This window comes from Heterodontus francisci, chromosome 16, assembly GCF_036365525.1.
Source record: "Heterodontus francisci isolate sHetFra1 chromosome 16, sHetFra1.hap1, whole genome shotgun sequence".
NCBI classification, from domain to species: Eukaryota; Metazoa; Chordata; class Chondrichthyes; order Heterodontiformes; family Heterodontidae; genus Heterodontus; species Heterodontus francisci.
The window spans coordinates 60,263,389-60,285,046 of record NC_090386.1 but is presented as its reverse complement, the minus strand read 5'-3'; the positions used below and the strand labels follow the sequence as shown (position 1 = coordinate 60,285,046).

Below are 21,658 nucleotides of genomic sequence, written 5' to 3'. Positions count from 1 at the left end.
TGGCTTCAAGGGAAAGGCGAGAGGTTCTATTCCTCCGTGATGGCAAGGAGAGGTCCTCCCGTCTGACCAAGCAAGCCTGGGTGGAGATCGCAGAGGAGGTTAGCATCCGTGGGGGTCACCCAGTGCAACTGGGTCCAGTGCAGTAAGAGGGTCAATGACCCCCTGCTTTCTGCCAAGGTGAGTGCTCCATACCAATCACCTTCTTGAGGACTATATGTGACTACACAGTAGTGTGCGACATGGGGAGGGTAGCTGTGCTGTGGTGTTGGCTGAGTGGCTAGGGTTCTGTCTCTTCCTGACATATGCATGGCTGTTTCTCGTCCATATGCCACCTTCCTTCATAGTTCACCCCCTTTATTCCCCTGACAGCTAGTGTCAGCATGACAGAAATCAAGATTTACCAGTAGGGGACGAGGGGCTGAAATGAGAAGAACTGTCATGTTGATCTGTTTGCCATTCTCTACTATCTCCATCCTTCCTCTTGCAGGTCAACAGAGCCCATAATAGGAGGGAGATGGCCCAGACTCCATGCACCTCCGCCGAGGAAGAAGCATTGGAGCTGGCAGGCACCCAGGGCAGCCGCATTATCTTGGATAGGGAGATTGGAGTCCCTGCGCAAGAGAGTGAGGATTGCCTTCCGTCGGCATTTGCATCCATCTTGGAGATACACATCATGCTTGTTTGGCATCAGGAGATCTGCACAGCCGAGCTCACAAATATTTGTGTCTCTCATGCAGGTAACCATTCGCAGGGGTCCTCAGCCACGGGGACAGGCATCCACCTCTGACGAGGAGGACCACTTAGAGAATTCATCGTCCCATGACTCTCTTGCACCCTGCATCAGTGCAGATACTTTCACCTTGGTGGGTACCCTCTCGGCTTTAGAATCAGGGTCACAAGCTGGTAAAATCACCACAGACACGCCCGAGCAGCTGGCTGAAGCTGAGACAGCCGAGGCTTCCGACAGTCAGAGAACTGCGGGTGGTCAGGCCATGCTGAGCCCCAGGATGATGATGAGTCTCTGGTGTCGACAGCACAGGGCATGCTGGGATTGCAGAGAGGGGTAAGACAACATCTGGCAGAAATGCCAGAGGTTATGCGCAGCCATGAGCAGATGATGGAGGAGTCCATCTATGTCATGACTGCTGCCATGTCTCAAGCCTATGAGCGATTGGCTTCCTCCATCAAGAGGTTGGTGATCCTCATGGAGAGCCAGATCCCACAGATGTGCGAAGATCTGCACACCATCACCTTGGCCATGAGCTCAGCACAGCAGTGGCAAGGTGAGGGAAGGAACAGGATTCCAGTGGCTTCTGCAGCTCCTGGTCTTTCTCTGGGGGAGCAGGGAGACTGAAGACAGCCTTCAAAGGGAGAAGAGGCTGCCATCCACATCGGGGGGCTCCCCTCAGGGCGCTCAGAGCGTGGACACTGGTTTCTCATCCCCTCTGCCAATAAGCCCCGCTCCAGCAACTGCAACAACTGAGGAATGTCCTGCACCAGTCTAGGACACCCCAGGCAGCCAGGGCTTTCCAGGCCTCAGGCAGCCAGAGGATACCCACCAAAGTCATCACAGGCCAAGGGGCAGCCTGCCTCTAGCCCAGCTGCTGCCTGCCAGGATCACATCATGTAGGAGTACCCTGAAAAGTATTAAGAAAACCACCTAGCCACATTTTGGGTTTCGGGGTGTACCATATACATTTTGTGTTAAATAATTAAAAGATCTTTTGTTCGAATCATTAAGCTTCATTGTCTGAAAGCCACATGGCATTATGCCTTAATTGAGAGATGTCAATCTCCCCCTTCTCCCTTAGTGCAGTGTCAATATGACCACAGCCCTCATTAACATGCCAATGTGAGGAGAGCCCTCGTTAACAAATGATCCCCCATGCACTAGTGTGCATTGCATCCGTTCGCAAGACAGGAACCACAAATGGAAAGGACATGACAGAGTTCAGGCATTAAGGTGAGCCTTTATTTCATTCTCTGTGAATGGACACCAGGTTGGCTGCCAATGAGTCATTATGAAGTTGTCTCTTACCTCCTTTGCGTGTTGCTCAACCCATCTGGCCTTGTGCCTTGGCACTTGAAGATGTGACAATTCTGTTGGTGGAGTCACTGATGGACCTCAGAGCTCAACCTTGATGATGGCCCACCCTCTGTTCCAGCAGTGTGAGCAAAAAGACCCATTACACAGCAGTTTGGCAACCCAATACTAACCCCCCACCCCCAAACCCAAACCCGTCCACAGCCCCCTTGCAGAGCCCCCGGTATCCTGAACCTCCTTGCAGAGCATGCAGCAATGCTGTCCTACAATGGCCTCCAAACTCCCCTCTTCCCCTATGCTGCCTACCCATCACAGCAATGTGTTCTCTTGCTCAGTGCTGCCAGGTTTTACCAGTTGTGAATCCAGACGTACGTCAGTGCCGCCTGTCGATCACAGAATCGCTTACCGATCATTAAATCGCTTTTAATTATATTTAAATATATGTAACTCAGCATTTCAGCTATTTTAAATAGATTGTGACTCTCCATCCCCCACACCACCATACCTACCCTCGACAGCCACACAAAATTCTGTCATCTGCCTGCGGAGCAAAGAGAAAACTCAACTTTAGTGAATGGCTGCAATAAGTGCTGGGAGAACAGCAAAGTCGTCACAGGCCAAGGAGCAACCTGATCAGCAGCTTGCCTCCAGCCCAGCTGCTGCCACCAGGATCACACCACATAGGAACATGTATTAACAAGACCACCTAGCCGCATTTTGGGTTTCAGGGGTGAACAATATACATTTTGTGTTAAATAATTAAAAGATCTTTTGTTCAAATCATTCAGCTTCATTGTCTGAAAGCCATATGGCATTATGCCTTAACTTTGTTGCTGCCTTGGATGTCCTGGTGCAGGTAGTGGACAGGAGGATGAAAGTTTTCTTGCCCAACAGAGCTGAAAGCTGTCCAGGCATCAACTCAGGAGACAGTGGGAAGAGGTCGGAGAACAGGTCAGTAGCAGGAGTTTAGCATCCAGAACGTGGCTGCAATTCAAAGGTGTCAAGGTGAGAAATAAAAGGTGAGAAATTGAACACAGTGTAACAGAACAGTATTCTTACAAGAACAAAATACTGCAGATGCTGGAAATCTGAAATAAAGGCAGAAAATACTGGAAATACTCAGCAGGTCTGGCAGCATCTGTGGAGAGAGAAACAGAGTTAATGTTTCAGCTGGATGAAGGGTTATCGAGAATTTCCAGCATTTTCTGCCTTTATTTCTGATTTCCAGCATCTGCAGTATTTTGCTCTTGTAAGAATACTGTTCTCTTACACTCTGTTCAAGCCTCCACCACCTAGAGCCTCATTTCTCATAAGGCTCCCCTGTCCCACTTCCCCTCACTCTCCTACAATCACTGTACCACACTTCACTGCACCTCCTTTTCACACTCACCACTATTACAATCCTCACTTACCCATGACTCACATCTGAAAGACTGACTACCAGGTATTCAACCATGACAGGCACATTCTCCAAACACCTCACAAGACTCTCACTAATGCATTCCCTTCTTTCTTCAAAGAGAAGGTCACACACAACTCCAGACAGCACACTGGCATGGATGGGGAAGAGCCCACCTGCAAACCCTCTCCACCCTCGAAGAAATCGTAGACAGGGTAAGAGCTGCAGCCATGTTGACTGGTCATGCTGGAGGAGATATTTCTTCATACCTAATCCTCTTCTTTCACTTTGACTTCTTTCTCATCCCACAGAATTTGCTTGGCAGCACAGAGGGTGGGCCATCATCAACCTCTTCCCTATTTTGCGTTCCCTTCACACCATCAGCTACCCATTTTATATCAGATGCTGTGTGGAAACCCTTCTGTCAGTCCCAAAGAGTAGGCCAGTTTACTGGAACATGCACCGTCACTTGATCTCACCCTTGTAAGCACCAGCTCATATATTGGCACCACGCGTACTATAGAGGATAAGTTAGTGGAGGTGTCTTCACGTTGTGAATCACCAGGTACAAGTGTATAGGGGCTAGGGGAAAGGCTAGGACATGCCACAGGTGCCAGCTCACCTGAAGGAGAGATCAGTGTACTAGTTCTGCTGCGGAGAACTCAGATACTGACTTCAAGGGCCTAGGCTACTGAAGAAAACAGATGCGTCTATACCAGGAATTACTCAATGCACTGGACAGACTGCCAGTGAGCTTGCACTCAATGGCCAGAACTTTACGTTAAGATGGTGGCCCCGCTCACTGGTTTAAAAAGTCGGGGGTGAACCCGCCTCCACTGGGACTGGAAGCCACACTGCAACTTTATATGGCCCAGGCCCTTTATTTGTTCTCGGATGGGACTTACGCCCCTCCAAGAGCTGCCAGCCAATCAGAGGACCATGGGGCACAGACTGCCCTATCAGGAGGGACCCCCCAGCCTGCAAGTAAGCGGTCACGTATTACTGGGCAGCTTCCTCAGGTGCTGAAGTGCCCGTCCGATGCTGGTAAGATACCAGCAGCAGCAGGAGGAGGCCCTTAAGTGGCAATTAATTGGACACTTAAGGGCCTGAATTGGCCTGAGGTGGGCGGGCCATTTGCCATCTCCCCTGCCACTGGTAAAATAGCAGCAGGGGCGGCTAGGTGACAGGAATGGCGCCCCCGTCTCCCACTCAATTTTATGCCCCCCAGCCCGCTCCCAGCCCATGTTACAGAGCATGGAGGACTCCAATTCCAACTTGTCTCAAGGCTTCACACAGAGCATGGAGACCATTCTGTCTGATATGGACTGAGTGTTCTGTTTCATTAAAACCACAATGGCACCCCTACCATGGAGCTTCTCCTTACAACTCTCACAGCTGCCCTAGAAGCTCAGATGGCTTCCATCTTGGCTTTGAGAGAACTGTTGACAGGGACTTTTAGAGCATCACATCACTCCTATAGTCTATGAAGTGTGAAGGCAGAATTCCAGGTGTCACCCTTACTCCAAGGGAGAGGCACTTGCTATCATCCCTCAGGATGACAGCATGCCTGCTCCCTGCAGCCCACTCTTCCAGTGCCCTGCAACATAAAAAGCCTGGACAGCCTACCTCAGCCCACACCAAGATATTGTAGTCTGCAACCAGGCCCTCAAGGTCCACAGTTGCTTGAGGTCATCCACCACAACTATCTAAAGTGCCTTCATGGAAGCTCAGAAACCTTTCATGCAGCCATGGGAACACTTCATAGGGACAATAGAATAGGAAAACGAGACAAGGTAGGTGCTAAGGGTTTGCACAAGGATGATTAGTGATAATTTTTGTAAATGCTGACATATTGTGAGAATAGTTGATAATTTGTTGTTGGTGTTGATCTTTGTAGTGAAGTGAGGGCAAGACCCATGTCTGCACTGAAGGAAGGCAATCAGACGATAGTTGTAAGCAGAATGGTAAGGATTGTGGGACTGTTGGTGAATGGGGAATGGGAAGACTGATTTAGATGAAGTGCTGCTCGATGGGCTGGTCTCAGAGCTCTGGCAAGTAGAGGTGCTGGTGATCAGTGCCCCTCCTTCTTCTCTTCCTGCTCCTTCTGCTGTACCTGCGACAGTCCAGGTGGCATTAAAGGCTGATCCCTCATGATTGTGCAGTTGTGAAGCAGATGAAGGACACTCAGGGTGTATTACAAAACTCCCCTAGAATAGTTCAGGATGAAGAAGCCATGCCTGAGCATGTCACTTGTTTGCTTGATGACGTTTCTGGTGGCAGCATGGTTCTCATTGTAGGCTTGTTCTGCACCTGTGTCCAGGTTCCTGACAGGAGTCATAAACCATGTCCAGAGGGGATAGCCCTTGTTGCCCTGTAGCCAGGCTGTAACTTGCTGGTTTGGTTGTAATAAAGGCAGCATAGAGAACTGGTGCAGGATGAAAGAGTCATAGCTGCTGCCAGGATACTGACTGCAGATTTGCATGGTGCACTGTCTGTAATTGCAAACCAGCTGTAGGTCCATAGGGAAGGGGATGTAGATGTTTGTCTTGGGTAGAGTACCTCAATGACCTATCTGATACAATGGTGCACTGTAAACTCTGATATGTTGCTCAAGTCATCGGCTACAGCCTGAAAAGCATCTGTGGCATAAAAATTAAGGGCCATAGTGACCTTGACAGCCACAGGGTCTGCTGTACAGACCCCAGTGTGAGACTATAGTTGTGGCTGCAGCAGGTGACATAGCTCAGTGACAGCGTTCTTGGTGAAGAAAAGCACCTGACACATTGGTCCTAAGTAAAGTTAATGTAGAAGAGGTGCTCCTTGAATACCCATTGTGGATCTGGCCTCCTATGCAGTGCCCTCCTCCTCCTCCTCCCTTTTACACAGCTGTTCCTGCTTTTTGTTGTCTGCCTTGCTGCTTTCCATTGCCCTTCAGCCACAAAGCAGCTCTATAAGACCACCCATCATTGCAGCCAAACTATCTCTGAGGCTGCCAACAACAGTACAACGCCAGCAAAATCTTGCACTGTTTAGACAAAGTGAAATTCACAGAATGATAATACACACCAAAAAGCACTGAAAAGTTAATCAGAACCCTGAAATGACAAACCAGCCACGAACCTGTAGGTACCGCATGATCCTTTTAAATAGTGCTGGTGAGGGGTCCTTCCTGCCAGCACACCACATGTTGCTGGGCAAGATCAGCACATGATGAATAATGTACTGGGCATACCAATATTGGAAAAGGTCCTGCCTAATCTAAATAAGTTATTCTGCTTTTCACAGAAATATAATGTGCTTTTGATGCTACCACATCAACGCACACCAATATGGCAAGTTAAATGTTCTAAGTGACTATAGCAGGAGGTTTACAGTGCTGTGCTAGCCAATTATAACACTGACTTTATTTCAAAAGTGGGTTGATATGCATCACCTATTAGTGTCATAGAAAAGCACCAGTATAAAATAATTTAGGGCTGAAGCCAGGTAATTCAGAAGGAACTGTTATACTTCACGAATACTTTGTCATATAACTTGACAGAAAGTTTATATGGTACTGTCAGTTATTGAAAGGTTTCAATTTGTAACGCAGTTTCTAAACATGCTGCTCAACAAATAAAACATGGTTTGCCAAAATCATAGACTGGGCAACAGCTTAGAGATGCTAAAAATATTTTCAAAAGCATGTTGTCCGATAACAGTCTTTTGTGTTTGTAACATTTATAGCTGTGTCAAAAATTATATTTTAATTTTCACTCTAAACCTTAAATGCTGTATGCACAAATATAAGACAAGTATCAAAAATAAATGTACAAGAAAAGACTATGGAATCTTTCCTGTTCCTTATTCCTGAATCATTGAGGAGTAGCTCTAGATATCAGTATGCAGTGTAATTTAAACCTGCAACAAATGTAGGTTGCACATATTTTCGCAGACTTTGGAGTGCCATAGGACATAATCATCATATATTTCATGTCATCATGTAAACATCTGACATTCAAGTTATGCTGACACTTACAGCTGAATTTTAACTCACTCAAAACCCATTCACTTACACAGAGTTAAAGTCTAGCAGACATGAAGAATATTAAGTTGAGTGAGGTACCAGAAAGCTCCCAGTGCCTGTGGGCTCACAAGTGTCAGCAACCTGGAAATTGGATGGTTCTGCACCAGTTCTACAGGTGTAAAATGGGCACCTAAGAATGTAATATGCAGGCTGCCAAGCACGTGCTCATTTTGCTCTGGAGGTGCGTTGGCCATATTAGATCTGGTTGGTCAGTAGATATCTAGCGCGTGTGTCTGAAACTGGTGTTAAGCCCAGTACAGATACAAATTTCCTTTGTGAAATTGATCTGGAAATTGATCATACGTCGTCCATGCAGTCAGTTTTTTCAGGTGCTCTGCAGCTAAATCAGTGATAAAGGAACTATTGGAGGCTGCCACCCAAACAGCAAGTCTTTTACTTACCTTATTGTGAAGCCAGGAGGAACAGGAGTGCTTTCCTTTCAGCTCCACATTAAACTGTAGGTTGCTGCTGGCCTCCATTCGCCCTTCTCCTGACTTCATCCCCCTGTCCCAGGCTGTCATGAATCTCTCAGCTGGCCTCCAAGCTACTTCATCTTGCGACCCACCCTCACATCCAGTGAATTGCCTCTGGATTCACAAATGATGCCTGCAACTCCCTGGTCTTTGTCCTGATCAGGCTGTTTGCCCTGGTCCTGTTGCCAACATCATTAAGCGAGTGCATTGCACTGGGATTGTGCCCCGTCGTGGGCATCTTCCAAAATCCAGGCCTTTAAGTGTTATTCATTAATCAGAATTTGTGGAGTGTGGAGGTTTTGTCAGTTTCTGAGGAAGGGTCTACACCGAAAATGAAAACAGGTTTTTCTCCTGTATTGACATTAACAGACTTGCTGTGTATTTCCAGCAGGTTCTGACTTAAGTTCAGATTTCCAGCATTTACAGTTTTTTTTTTACTTTTATCTCCAATGTTGATTTTAATGGAGAATGATATTCCTGCAATTGATGCTCAATTATTTTTGGAGCGAAGGAAATATTTCATAATTCTTTTTTCTTGGAAAGCTTACCTGTGCTTATTCATTTTATGTAGGAAATTAAATTATAATTAATTAAATATCATCTAAATGGTGAGAGATTGCAGAGCTTTGACTTGCAGAGGGATCTGTGTGTCCTAAAGCATGAATCACAAAAGATTAGTAAACAGCAAGTAATTAGGAAAGCTAATAGAATGTTATTGTTTATTGCGGGGGAATTGAATACAAAAGTAGGGAGGTTATGCTTCTGCTACACAGGGCATCGGTGAGACCACATCTGGAGTACTGTGTACAGTATTGGTCTCCTTATTTAAGGAAGGATGTAAATACATTGGAAGCAGCTCAGAGAAGGTTTATAGACTAATACCTGGAATGGGTGGGTTGTCTTATGAGGAAAGGTTGGACAGGCAAAACTTGTATCTGTTGGAATTTAGAAGAGTGGGAGGAAGGATGTAAATACATTGGAAGCAGCTCAGAGAAGGTTTATAGACTAATACCTGGAATGGGTGGGTTGTCTTATGAGGAAAGGTTGGACAGGCAAAACTTGTATCTGTTGGAATTTAGAAGAGTGGGAGTAAGATGCTGAGGAGTCTTGACAGGGTCGATGTGGAAATGATGTTTCCTCTTGTGGGAGAATCTAGAACTAGGGGTCACTGTTTAAAAACAAGGGGTCACCCATTTAAGACAGAGATGAGGAGGGTCAGAGATGAGAACCTCTCAGAGGATCTTAAGTCTTTGAAACTCTATTCCTCAAATGGTGGAAGCAGAGTCTTTGAATATTTTTCAGACAGAGGTAGATAGGTTCTTGATAAGCAAGGCGGTGAAAGGTTAACGGGGGTAGGTGGGAATGTGGAGTTGAGGTTATAATCAGAGCAGCCAAGATCTTGTTGAATGGTGGAGTAGGCTTGAGGGGCTGAGTGGCCTACTCCTGCTCCTAATTCGTATGTTCGTATGTATGTTAAATTAGATGAGGGCCCATTTCAGTGCAAATTCTATATGGTTCGCTGGAAAGAATAGAAAGAATATGGAATCAGAACAGTTGCAATATAGAAGAAATGTAGGTTGCAAATATTTTGACAGACTTTGGAATACCATCAGACATAATCATCATATATTTTATGTCATCATGCGCCCGCTCTCTTCAAGATCAATTTAGCTAGTTCCACTCCCCAGCCCTTTCCCCGTAGCTATGCAAATTTTTTCCCTTCAGTGCTTATCTAATTCCCTTTTGAAAACCACGATTGGATAAGCCTTACAGGTAGTGGAATCCAGATTGTAACTTCTCACGGTATAAAAAATATTTTCCTCATGTTGTCTTTGGTTCTTTTGCCAATCACTTTAAATCTGTGTCCTCTGGTTCTTGACCCTTCTGCCAATGGGAACAATTTCTCTCTATCTACTCTGTATAGACCCCTCATGATTTTGAACACCTCTATCAAATCTCTTCTCAACCTTCTCTAAGGAGAATAACCCAGTTTCTCCAGTCTATCCACATATCAAGTCTATTATGTGGCAGTTTATCAAACACCTTTTGGAAGTACTTAGAAACCACTTCAGCTGCATTACCTCATCAAAAAACTCAATCAAGCTGTGTAAACACAATTTGCCTTTAACAAAGACTTGCTGGCCTTCCTTGATGAATCCACACTTGTGCAAGTGACTGTTAATTTTGTTCCTGATTATTGTTTCTAAAAACTTTCCCACCACTGAGGTTAAACTGACTGGCCTGTAGTTGCTGGGTTTATCCTTACACCATTTTTTGAACATGAGTGTAACATTTGCAATTCTCCTGTCTTTGTGCACCACCCTCATATCTAGGGAGGATTGGAAGATTATGGTCAGTACCTCTGGAATTTCCCCTCTTACTTTGCTCGGTATCCTCAGATCTGTCCTGGTGACTCATTAACTTTAAGTACAGCCGGTCTTTCTAGTACTTGCTCTTCATCGATTTTCAACCATCCAGTATCTCAACTACCTCCTCGTTCACAGTGACTTTGGCAGCATCCTCATCCTTGTTAAAAATTGCTGAAAAGCACTCATTTAGTATCTTGGCCATGCCCTCTGCCTACATGTGTAGGTCTCCTTTTTGGACCCTAATCGGCCTCACCCTCTTACTACCTTTTTACAATTTATACGCCTATAGAGGACGTTTGGATTCATAGAAGACTTTTGGATTCAAATTGATTTTCTCATCACATGCTTTCTTACATTCCTATAAATTGAAATATTCCCAATACAAGGACTTTAATGTCTGCATCAGTATCTACTGAGATTATAGAGGTTGTCCTCTTATTTTTTTCTTGGAACATTCTCTTGTGGTAGATAGACTCTACCAGATGGTTAATGCAGCTATTAGAATGGTGAGGCTAACAGCACTGAACACATTTTTAAAACTTCTATAAATGTATAAAAGTACAATTGATCACTAAGGATACAATGATTGACCAAAATACAGGTTATGTGAGAAATCTAGAAACGTCTTTTATCTTTACAGTCTGCCAACACACATTGCTACGCATGCTCAAGTGATAAAGCTAGAGTTTAAACGAAAGTTAATTTTCTGTAAATTTGTGCTGGATAATATGTTACATACTTTTATCAGCTTCTCCTGCCTTTTATTTTCAATCTTTTCTGCTGAAGTTCATGACACATGCTGGGCTATGGTTTCATGGGCATTCCAGTATTCCATCCAAAATCTCGATGCATAGGTAATGAGTGTAAGTTAAACAACAATGGGAAAAGATCCCAGATGTAAGAAAAGAGATCTAAAATGGTGTTTCCAACAATTCCATTAAACTTCTGAAAAACAGAAGGAGAAAAGAAAAAAAGACTTGCATTTATATATTGCCTTTCACAATCTCAGGATGACCCCAAAGCATTTTACAGTCAATGAAGTACTTTTGAAGTGTAGTCACTGTTACAATATAGGAAACAGCAAATCCTGGAGTGGGACTTGAACCCACAATCTTCATAGTGTTGAGAACCATAAGTACCACAGACTGCTGTTTTAGAACTAAGGTGTTGTTTTTATAACCTGAACCTGGTTCTAAGTCATGGCCAGAGTTTGTCACAGTTAAGTGGAGATTATGTTTTCCAACCAAAAGAAACCTGAGATAACTTAAAAGGCGAACCAGCCTATCTAGTACTCTCTTGTTGCCATTACTTAAGGCCAGAGACAATAAAAGGAGTTTACCGAATAATCAAGTAATTAAAATGTGCTTATTATAAGTTCTTGACATATGTCTGTCTGAGAGGATTGACACCAAAAATGAATCCTTGCAATAAAATGAGTCACCTTGATTGGTCAGATATTGAAATAGTAGGAAATAGACTTTTGCTTTGTAAAATTAAATGTACAAATTATTTCTGACACCCAAAACAGGTGAAAGGGGAAGAGGTATTCAAAGATTCAGAGAAACTTGGATGCATCTGGAGGAGGGTTCAGAAGGTTAAAGAAAGTAAGTGCTTAAGGAGCAAGAGATGTTAAAGTATAAGTTACACGTTTAAGAAATTTCTGATAGCGGCAGAACTTTACAGTGTATCATCTGTTATTAAGCAGATATGTTTCTCTGAGAACAGGGAAACAGAAATTAGAATTAGCCATAGTCCAAACATAACATGAGATATGCAAGGTTGGATCTGTCAGGAAAAGAAGCAGAAGACTTAAAAGAAAACAGAAACCTGTTCTGCAAATTTTCAACATGGGTGGAATGTAATACAGACAACATTTGGATTGGTCGTCTGTTATATGCCCATTTTTTTTCCATTGAAATCAATGTAAAAGAAAATGGGGCAGTGTGTATTATGGGCAGCTGATCCAATATCACCCGTTTTACAAAACCAAAGTTGAAAGTTTCACTCTACATTTACAAATAGAGAATCACGACACTGATGTCCCTAAAAATAATTCAAACATTGCAGAGGGAGATAGGACAGCCAACCTTACCACAGCTGCTTCAGAAGGATAAAGTTCAATGAGATCAAGGAATAATACTATTAAATCTACAAGCTCATTAGAAATATACTTAATTAGGCTGTAGACATACGCTGAAAAGACATGTTCAAAGCTGCTCACAGTGTCCTTATATACTTGAGTCCAATCTTGCCCTCACCTGACGTCTACAGCAGGAGTCATTGCATACACATCAGGACCCTGGCTACTTTTTTACATCTATAACCCACAGGTACTGAGATCAATTGTAATGCCCTTATCACTGGTCCATCAGTTATCACCTAAGGTAGCAAAGACCATGTATCAAACCAGGGACCTACCTGATTTGTATGGCTCAATATCATGCCAGCCAGTATATTTACATACTAAGCCATCTGGCATGCAGTCTTAGTCCTTTCCTTAACTTCAAAATATTATCAGATCTAGTAGCAATATCTAAACTTTGGATGTTCCTGCACTGTGCTGATCATGGCAATATTCTATATGCTGGAAGGTTCTACCATCTGACGCATTTTGGACCAACTGTTGCTTTCTACTTCATGCATGCATATGTTAAATAACAAAACAACTTATCATGCCAGAACATACATACCTATAATAAAACTATACATACTATTTAAAACCATTATTATAGAGCTCTGTTATACCATAGATGTTATCTGATACAGTGTTATAGGATGAATGCTAGCAACCTGTATGTATTTCAGAACGGTAGGAAGTTTCACGTCATATAATCTCTCATCTGCAACATGTAACCACTAATATGCATGAAGTTTAATTAAATCCTTGTAGACTTCACACAACCATTGGATGCCCCAATCTTATATATCATTCAGCCAGCCCATTACCGTAGATATATATATTGTTACAAGTATTCATGGCTCTCAAATGTACATTCTTAGATTACCGTGTGACCACATGTACTTATATATACAAAATACCTGTATATATATTTATATACGCACATATCATATCTAATACATATTAAAATGATGTGGCAGGTTGGAGGCTGCTGGGTCTCTTCCTGTTTCTGGTTCTGGTGCTGATGCTGAGGCTGAGGCTGATGCTTTCCCCCCTCGATTCTCGCCCTTTTTTTTCTCTGTCATGGCGTCTCAGAATTCTCCTGCTTCAAACTGCAGCTGGTGGCCGATCTCAACAGAAAACGATGGAAAAATCAACGAGGGCGACCAAAGCAGCACTCCAGCCGCAGAACAGGCGGGATTTTTCTCCGATAAAAACGAAAAAGACAGCGACAGCATCGTCTTGTATCATTGGACTCAGTCCTTCAGCTCTCAGAAGGTAAACCCTGCAATTCGCTGTAGGTGACCAGAGTGCATAAAATTACACAACAAAGGGGAATGGAAATGACTCGCAGTCGATTTATAAGGTTTTGTTATTGCAATATAAAGTTTTTTTAACAAAAAATTGAAGGCATAAAGAATTTGCTAGGATTTTGTACTGAATGCTTCCAGCACTGTGCCCTTCTTCCAATCTCCAGATTTAGTCTGTGACTTTCATTACCTTGTATGGTTGCTTCATAGCGAATAGTCTAGGCAATGAAATCAAAGAGTGAATTTTACTTGAGGAATGTCATTTCATTATGGAAGGAAATACCGCAGCAACGCCCACAATGTCTCAAAAACATGGAATAATGTGGAGTGCATGTTAGCAACACGGGAGGCATTGTGTACTACCACGGTGTTGCATAATGCAGACATATGTTTATTAATTACTAAAATATGTGTGTTGCATTTGGATGGTTATGCAAATCTAACCAACATACGGGTAAAAGTATCCTTGAAAAGGAAATAATGTAAAGACTTCTGTATATTTACTCGCAATAAAAGGCAGTAGAATGCATTGCATTGCAAACATCTCACTCAGTTGTCATCAAGTGACAGTAGATCCTTTAGAGCAGGTTGATTCTGAATGTCATAAGTGCAGAAATGGCAAACCCCTGCCGTGTTCACATCTGCTGTTTATGATATGGATGAGGGTTTTCAACTTCCTCTTGGCTTTTATTGGTTAGCTCAAATACATTGAAATACGTCTTCTATAGTATTTGACGTGGTATAATGTACCGGCAAATGGCTTTGGGTATCCTTGACACTAGTGTAGGAAACAAAAACAGCCCGTAAACGTCAGAGCTAAAAAGATGTAGTTTAAGATATTCAAATCAAGAATAGTTTCTGATCAGTAATCATGTATCATTGATTTAAGAGGACTTTCATTTTCTTTTGAATGCGGTATGAACAAGTGTTGGTAATGGAGCAAAATCTGCATGGTGAACCTAAAGTACCTCCTATTTCAGTGCCGCAAATCTAATATACTTTAAGGTTGCAGCTATAACATTGATAACTCTCTCTCTTAAGTCGCATGCTATTTCAAAGAGCAACGGTGGTGCAAATAGGCAAACCACATGACATTTTCTTAATAGAAGTAAGAGAAATTGGCAATCTTTCTTTCATATATGATTAACACAATAGGAATTAATTCAATCTCATATGTAGATATTGAACATAACCAGCTGTTATGGTTTGTGAGGTCACCTGAAACCCTTGATTGGATTTCTGTCTTGAAATTCACTGCAAAGTATTACTGGGCACAGCATTTTCACCAGAATTATGCAGTTCTCCAGCATTTACATTCAAATTGTGTTCTGCTACGATGAAATTTGACCAAATATGTAAAAAAAAAGCCTTGCCCTTAGCTTTTAATGACTCACATCTTTCAAATGCTGCAGTGAACTCAGAAGCTGTTAGCAACTTCTGATATGATATATAAACAATCTATCTTCTGTGTTTAAAAGTGTTTAAAACTGTAGTTATTTCAGGCCATGGAGATTATGTTCCTGTAATATTGCACCTTTGTTGTCCAATGTCATTTTCTTATATCACATGCACATCTACACCAATATACCCTTCATCCCTGCAGTTACTTGATCCTCATGCAAGACCTGAATTTTTTAATAACTGAAACCAGTAGTCACTTGTTCATGTCTTTATCCCAAAACCAACTTGAAATTACTTTTTACACATCTATGTTATTAATTTTCAAAGTTAATCGATCCCTTCTTTATTGGCACCCATGCACACTCCACTATTAGAGTAATTAGTCGTTTGGTAGTACAGAACTTGAGTATTGCTGAAAATAGAACATTTTGTTGAAGCTTTTTATCTTGCATTCATCAGGATAATTTGCAAGAATACCAATGTAAGGGAAGCAACGAACTTATACTGTATGAGAAGAGAGTGCTGATTGGTTGGCAAGTGGATTCTGATTGGCAGATTCATTGCCATGGAAAATGCACCAGTTTATGGTGACTGACAATTAACTGCCAAGCTTTGTTTGAAATTTAAACCAGGTACCTTGACTCTGATTGGTCAAGGCATTGCCCTGCAGAATGAACCAGCGAATGGCTGTCACTTATTTTGTTTAGCTGAAACAGGCACAATGTGTGTACATGTTCTTTTTGTCTGCAAAGAACAGGGCCCTGTGTATTAATGTATGTAGCTTCCAGTATGCGCAAAGGCACCACATTGAGAGCCCAGCTGACAATCTTAAATTGGTTGTTAGTGTAATTCTGAGCACACTGAGGGTTATTTAGCAAATGTTGTCCAATCGCGGAATCACATCTCATGTTGGACACTGTGTTTTGTGTTTTGCAAGCACGGGCTGGTTGGGTGCGGCCTGTACCTTGCCCGTTGTGAACAGAGGACTGGACATGTTGTTTGATACGATCCGCTAGTCTTTGGGACGTATAGCTAACTGGCGGGAGGCAGGTACAGCTGCATGTGCTTAACCCCATGGAGGATACGGTGCTGGCCATCATTGGAGCAGCTGTCACTGAGGCAGTGGTCAACGCGGACTGAAACCATCAAGGATGACAAAGATGCCTAATCCACCTTCTCAAATTCTACTTCACCTTCAACCCATAATCTGTTATGATTTACAATCAGCAGATGGTGTAACCATGCACCTCTTACTTTCCACCCCCTCCCTTTCCCTCACCCCAATCCTGCCTTAACGCCTTTATGCTTTCAGATAAGCAAGAACTGTTGCCTGCCAGGTAGTGGTGCAGGAGGATGAAGTCCTTGAGGAGCAAGATACTGATGAAGAAGAAACACTGTCACTCAATCTCACACTCACAGCCACCAGCTCAGATACTGGCACTGCACAAACTTTAGAGGATAGCTTAGAGGTAGGACCTGCACATGGCCACTGATGGAGCTCAAGAATACTGGACATCAGACCAGCTGAAAACTGGATTGTCCAGTATAAAAGCAGATGAAAGGTCACCCTAATTCTGCAGCTTGTAACCATGGAGGGTGTCTGTGCTTGGGAACCTGTCACTATGCAAATTGGGCGTGGGGCTAGGGCCGGGACCAGGAGCAGGACGACAGCCAGTGAGGCGAACTCATTAACATTTGTAGGCTAGCAATGGGGTTTGGGGCAGAGTCTCTGTGGATCTGGGCAGCAGGCGAGTGAGTTCGGTGTGCCAGGCCGTCCAGGAAAGGATGACCACAGGCCCCTGCGGTACTTCACTGCAGCAGAGCAGTCAGTGTGAGGCACAGGAATGATCCTGTTCAGGGCAGCAACCATTTGCATTGTTAGTGACCCCCAAATAAAAATACTGGACATAAAGGAGTCCGATACTGGACAGGGGACAGACCAGCTGAAAACCGGACTGTCCAGTATAAGCCGGATGAGTGGCCACCTAGCACGTGATGAGTCACTGGGCATGAGCGGGCTGCAGCCAGGAAAGGATAATGCAGGTGCCAGCTATCCTGAGGGTGAGGTCGCACACAAGTTCTGCTGCAGAGGACTCAGATAAGAACTTTGATGGGGCAGCATATAAAAAATGTCTGATGGGCACGCACAATTAAATGCTTAGTACATTGGCAGGTCTGCAAAAAAGCCTGTTGTCACTGTCAAGAAGCATGGAAGAGTACGGCTCTAACTTGGCACAGGACTTTGCACGGAGCGTGCATCCCATCCTTTTCAGGGTGGAAGTGGTGGACGACTCCATGTGAACACTTGCTGACCTGACCATGATCCAGTGTCTGATGGCTGATATCTCAGCTTCCATTGCACTATAAGCAGAAATCACCCAACATCAGAGTGCTGCAGTAGAAGTTCAAACTGAGGATATGACATTTCAGTTTGTTGCCATGCAAGCCCAGCTTGGTGTCGTGCAGGCTCAGACTGCTACCATCATGGCTGTGGATACCAGTTCTCAAAGAGCTTTTCAGAGTGTCATAGCAGTCCAGCAATCTGTCCTCCAACAGTTTACTAAAATAACTGAGACACTGCCCTGAGGGAGTAGCAGTGGTGCTGTGAGACACAAATGTACTGTCCTCTCAGGAAGATAGCATTTGTGCTTTCACCACTGCCACTCCACCAGTTCCCTTGCTGCTGCATGTCAGTCAACCATTCCAGACTGCTGTCACCCTTGCTGCGGTGCTGCAGTCTGAAGCCAAGCCTTCTATGTCCAGAGGTGCTCGTGGTCATCCTGCAAGGCCATCTACAGACTCCTACATTAAGGGCTGGATCTTAGTCTCCTCCCGACATTGGATGTGGGGGTGGGGGGCATGTGAGGAGAATCAGAGTGGTGGCATAGTATTAATGTCACTGCATTAGTAATCCAGAGCCCAGGCTAAAGATCTAGGACATTGGGTCGAATCCCACCACAGCAGATGATGAAATTTGAATTCAATTAATAAATCTGGAATTAAAAAGCTAGTCTAATGATGACCATGAAACCATTGTTGATTGTTGTTAAAAACCCATCTGGTTCACTAATGTCCTTTTGGGAAAGAAATCTGCCATCCTTACCTGGTCTGGCCTACATGTGACTCCAGACCCACAGCAATGTGGTTGACTCTTAAATGGCCTAGCAAGTCACTCAACTCAAAGGCAATTAGGGATGGGCAATAAATGCTGGCCAAGCCAGTGACGCCCACATCCCACAAACAAATTTTAAAAATTGTGAATAGTACTTGCAGATTTCATATGCTCTACATCACTGACTGTTCACTATTTCACTGGGGTTTCTTTCTTCCTTACTACATTAATGTTACATTTTACACAGGCAATTATCTAGTTCTTGGTAAAATTCTGCTGCTGATGTGTAAAACTTTCAAATAAAAGTGTAGTGTCCCAAAGATTGGAATACGTTTCAAATTTAGATTTTCATGAACGTGTACCTTCTGCAAATGCAACTCTAGTGTTTGTTTCTGAGTGGTGCAGAAGGAAAAGTAATACAAATTAGTACAATGACAAACAGACTTGTGCTTTGTAGAAAGTAGATGACACAGTACTAAATGTGTTTGGTTGGAATTGGTCCCACATATAAATATAGGGCCAGATTTTGTGGGGAGTTGACAATGAACTGTTAACGTTCGCTGTCATTACCGCTCTGCAACTGACTGGACCTTCAGGATGTTGGGCATGCTCAGATTAGTGCAGCAATGCTAAAGTTGCAGTCTGTCATTCAGCGATCCACCATGGGCTGTGCTGTGGACCCCCTCACCGACCCCCCAACTAGAGCCGACAATCATGAAATAAGCAAGATTTCAACTTTTCTGCTCCCACATCGCTGTTAGAAACCCCTTAAAAAGTTACACCTTGTTCATTAAGGTGTAACTGGGTTTTTAAATGGTGATTAATAAAATTTGATGAACAACAGAACTAAACCATAAAAAAATTCTATAAACACAAAGTGCCATTATATGATTAATTAGTAGATATTTTAAGCTAATTTTTAAATAGTGTTTTCAGAATATTTTAGCTTCTAGCTTCACCCCATGTGTATGTCCCAATCTTTAATTTGCTCTGTGTAAACAGTTTTAAAACTAATATTATTTTTCGACTTTTTGTTTCCTGTTTGTGTGTCTGTGAAAATCCTTTAATATAATTGACGTTCCAAAGTGCTTCAGAGCTAACTAAGTATTTTTGATTTTGGGCTGAATTTTTAGGTCCCACTGGGGGGCAGGAAAGAAGGCAGTCAGGTGATGAAAATATTGGCGCCGACCAGCATGCCAGTTCCTTGTCGCCATTCACATTGCCAGCTGGGGGAGGGTGGCCCAGAGAACCCACCTGATCTGTTCATAACTGCAGTTGAGGTCATTAAAGAGCTCATTGAGAGTTTGTTGAGGGACATTGAGAATTTGGTGGGGGCGCACAGGCTTCACACCAGGTGCACAGAGGCGGATACACAGCCCAGTCATGGCCACCCAAACAAATTAGGTGGGCACTTAAAAGGGTGAAGGGCTCAGAGGGTGACTCGGCCATTGGCACACAGGTGCCATCAGGTCAGTGCAGGTTGCAGGGAGAGTGGTCAGTAAGTGCTTAGACAGTGCGGGGTGTTGACACCCTCCTGGCATTGCGGGAACATAAGAGGAGGGGACAAGTCTTCCAGACTCAAGTAGGAAATCATCTGAGTGGAAGAAAGGCAGCAGCTGGCAATGGGAGCAGGGCTCTCAGATTGCATTCCAGTGGCGATGGGGAGCAACATCCTCCGCAGGAAAGGCAGAGCCCCGGGCATAAGGAGGACAGAGGAGAGGGACGAGGGGAAGAAGCAATGGTGGCCATGCCCTCTGCTATAGAGTGTACCACTGCAGACGGACTACCTGAACATGTCAGAGAACCAGTTCCACAGGAGACTGCGTCTGTTCAGGCACATGGTTACAGAGATTAGTCGCGGAAGACCTTAGACCTCGCAGCACTGCTCGCCATGCCTTTCCAGTAGCCGTCACTGTGGCCTTGAACCTCTTTGCTTCTGCTCCTTCCAACGATCAGCAGGACACCTTGGTGACATCTTGCAAGCAGCTACACAACACTGCATCTCACAGATCATTGATACGCTTTTTGTCAGAGCTGGACAGTACGTTCAATTCCTGACAGATGGGGCCTCGCAGGCACAAAGGGCATTGAGTTTCGCCACCACACTGGATTCCCCCAGGTGCAGGGCATCATCGATTGCATCCACATGGCCATAAAGGCACCAACTGACCGCCCACTGAAATTTATCAGCAGGAAAGACTTTCACTCACTCAATGTTTAACTGCTCTGTGACCACAAAAAGAGCTTCCTGCATATATAAGCTCATTTTCCTGGCAGCAGCCATGACTTCTTCATCCTCCAGTAGTCCAGGCTGCTGCAACTTTTTATTCCACCCCCACTCCCCAAACTATGTGGTTGGATTCTAGGGGACAAGGGATATCCCTTGAAGAGATGGCTACTCACCGCTCTACGTGAACCTGAGACAGAGGCACTACAGCTTAAGCCATCTGCTCACTAGGACCACCACTAAGCAGGCTATCAGGCTTCTGAAGACGTAGTTCCAGTTCCTGGACCTGTCGGGTGGCACCCTGCAATACACTCCAACAAGGATCCCACATATGGTAGTGGTCTGCTGCACTTACCATAACATGGCCCTCTAAAGACGTGTGCACCTGGACGAAGGTGAAACGCTGGATGGACACAGTTCATCAGAGGAAAATGAGGAGCTGAGGTGGAAAAGGAAGACTACAGAGGTGCCCCAGCTGCATAGGGAGGTGGCCGGGGCCGGTGTGGTGCTCGAGTGTCTTGTCAGGATGCCATCAACATCAGGGATCATCTGAGTCAGGCTCATTTCAGCTGTGCCCTTTCAACCCAGGAGGAACAGCATGGTATGAAACTCATTTTGAGCTGCCTATGAGAATACTTCCATTGAAGATGTAGCCTCAAACAGCTCAACTCTTACCAATGAAGGATGCACATCTGTCCAGAGGTTTTGCTGTCACCGTTCACGAACCCTTTCTCCCTTTTACCACTTCAGCCCTCTTTTCCTGTCCCGCCATTAATAAAAGAAAGCTCACACATCTGGCTTCATGTGTCAATATTCACATGGCAGTCAAAAAGACAAAAAGTGAACAGTAACAGGTGATAGACACCTCAGTGACCCACTCAGTGCTCTACCCGATGTGCTGGCCTCTGCTTTCGGCTATGTCTATGTGGTGCTCCCCTAATGGCCCCGGATGAGGTGGAGGCTGCCTACTCATTTGTCTCAGCTTGTGGCCTAGATGCACATGGTGGTTGTTCTCATCTTGGAGGTTCCAGTGAGGGCACTCCAGTGGCTGCTGCACCAGTGCCATTGCATGGGCAGCCTCCATCACTGGACCCTGGTCCACAGAAGCTCTCTCTGTCAAAGGGGCCAAGGATGATGA

General features: G+C 44.2%; 1 protein-coding gene across 2 annotated transcripts in view; it reads left to right on the top strand.

The window, feature by feature from the left end:
* Nucleotides 1–11,885: 11,885 nt before the first annotated feature.
* gdap1l1 (ganglioside induced differentiation associated protein 1-like 1) overlaps nucleotides 11,886–21,658 on the top strand; it is a 96,397-nt gene continuing 86,624 nt past the window's right edge. The window contains exon 1 of one of the 2 annotated variants that reach the window (XM_068048253.1): nucleotides 11,886–11,955. Coding sequence is in view for 1 of the 2 variants with exons in the window: in XM_068048252.1 (XP_067904353.1) it covers nucleotides 13,554–13,748 (195 nt within the window). In the remaining variant the exon portion in view is untranslated. Of the gene's footprint in view, nucleotides 11,956–13,553; nucleotides 13,749–21,658 lie in introns of those variants that run through there. The other variant, XM_068048252.1, reaches the window with a different exon arrangement.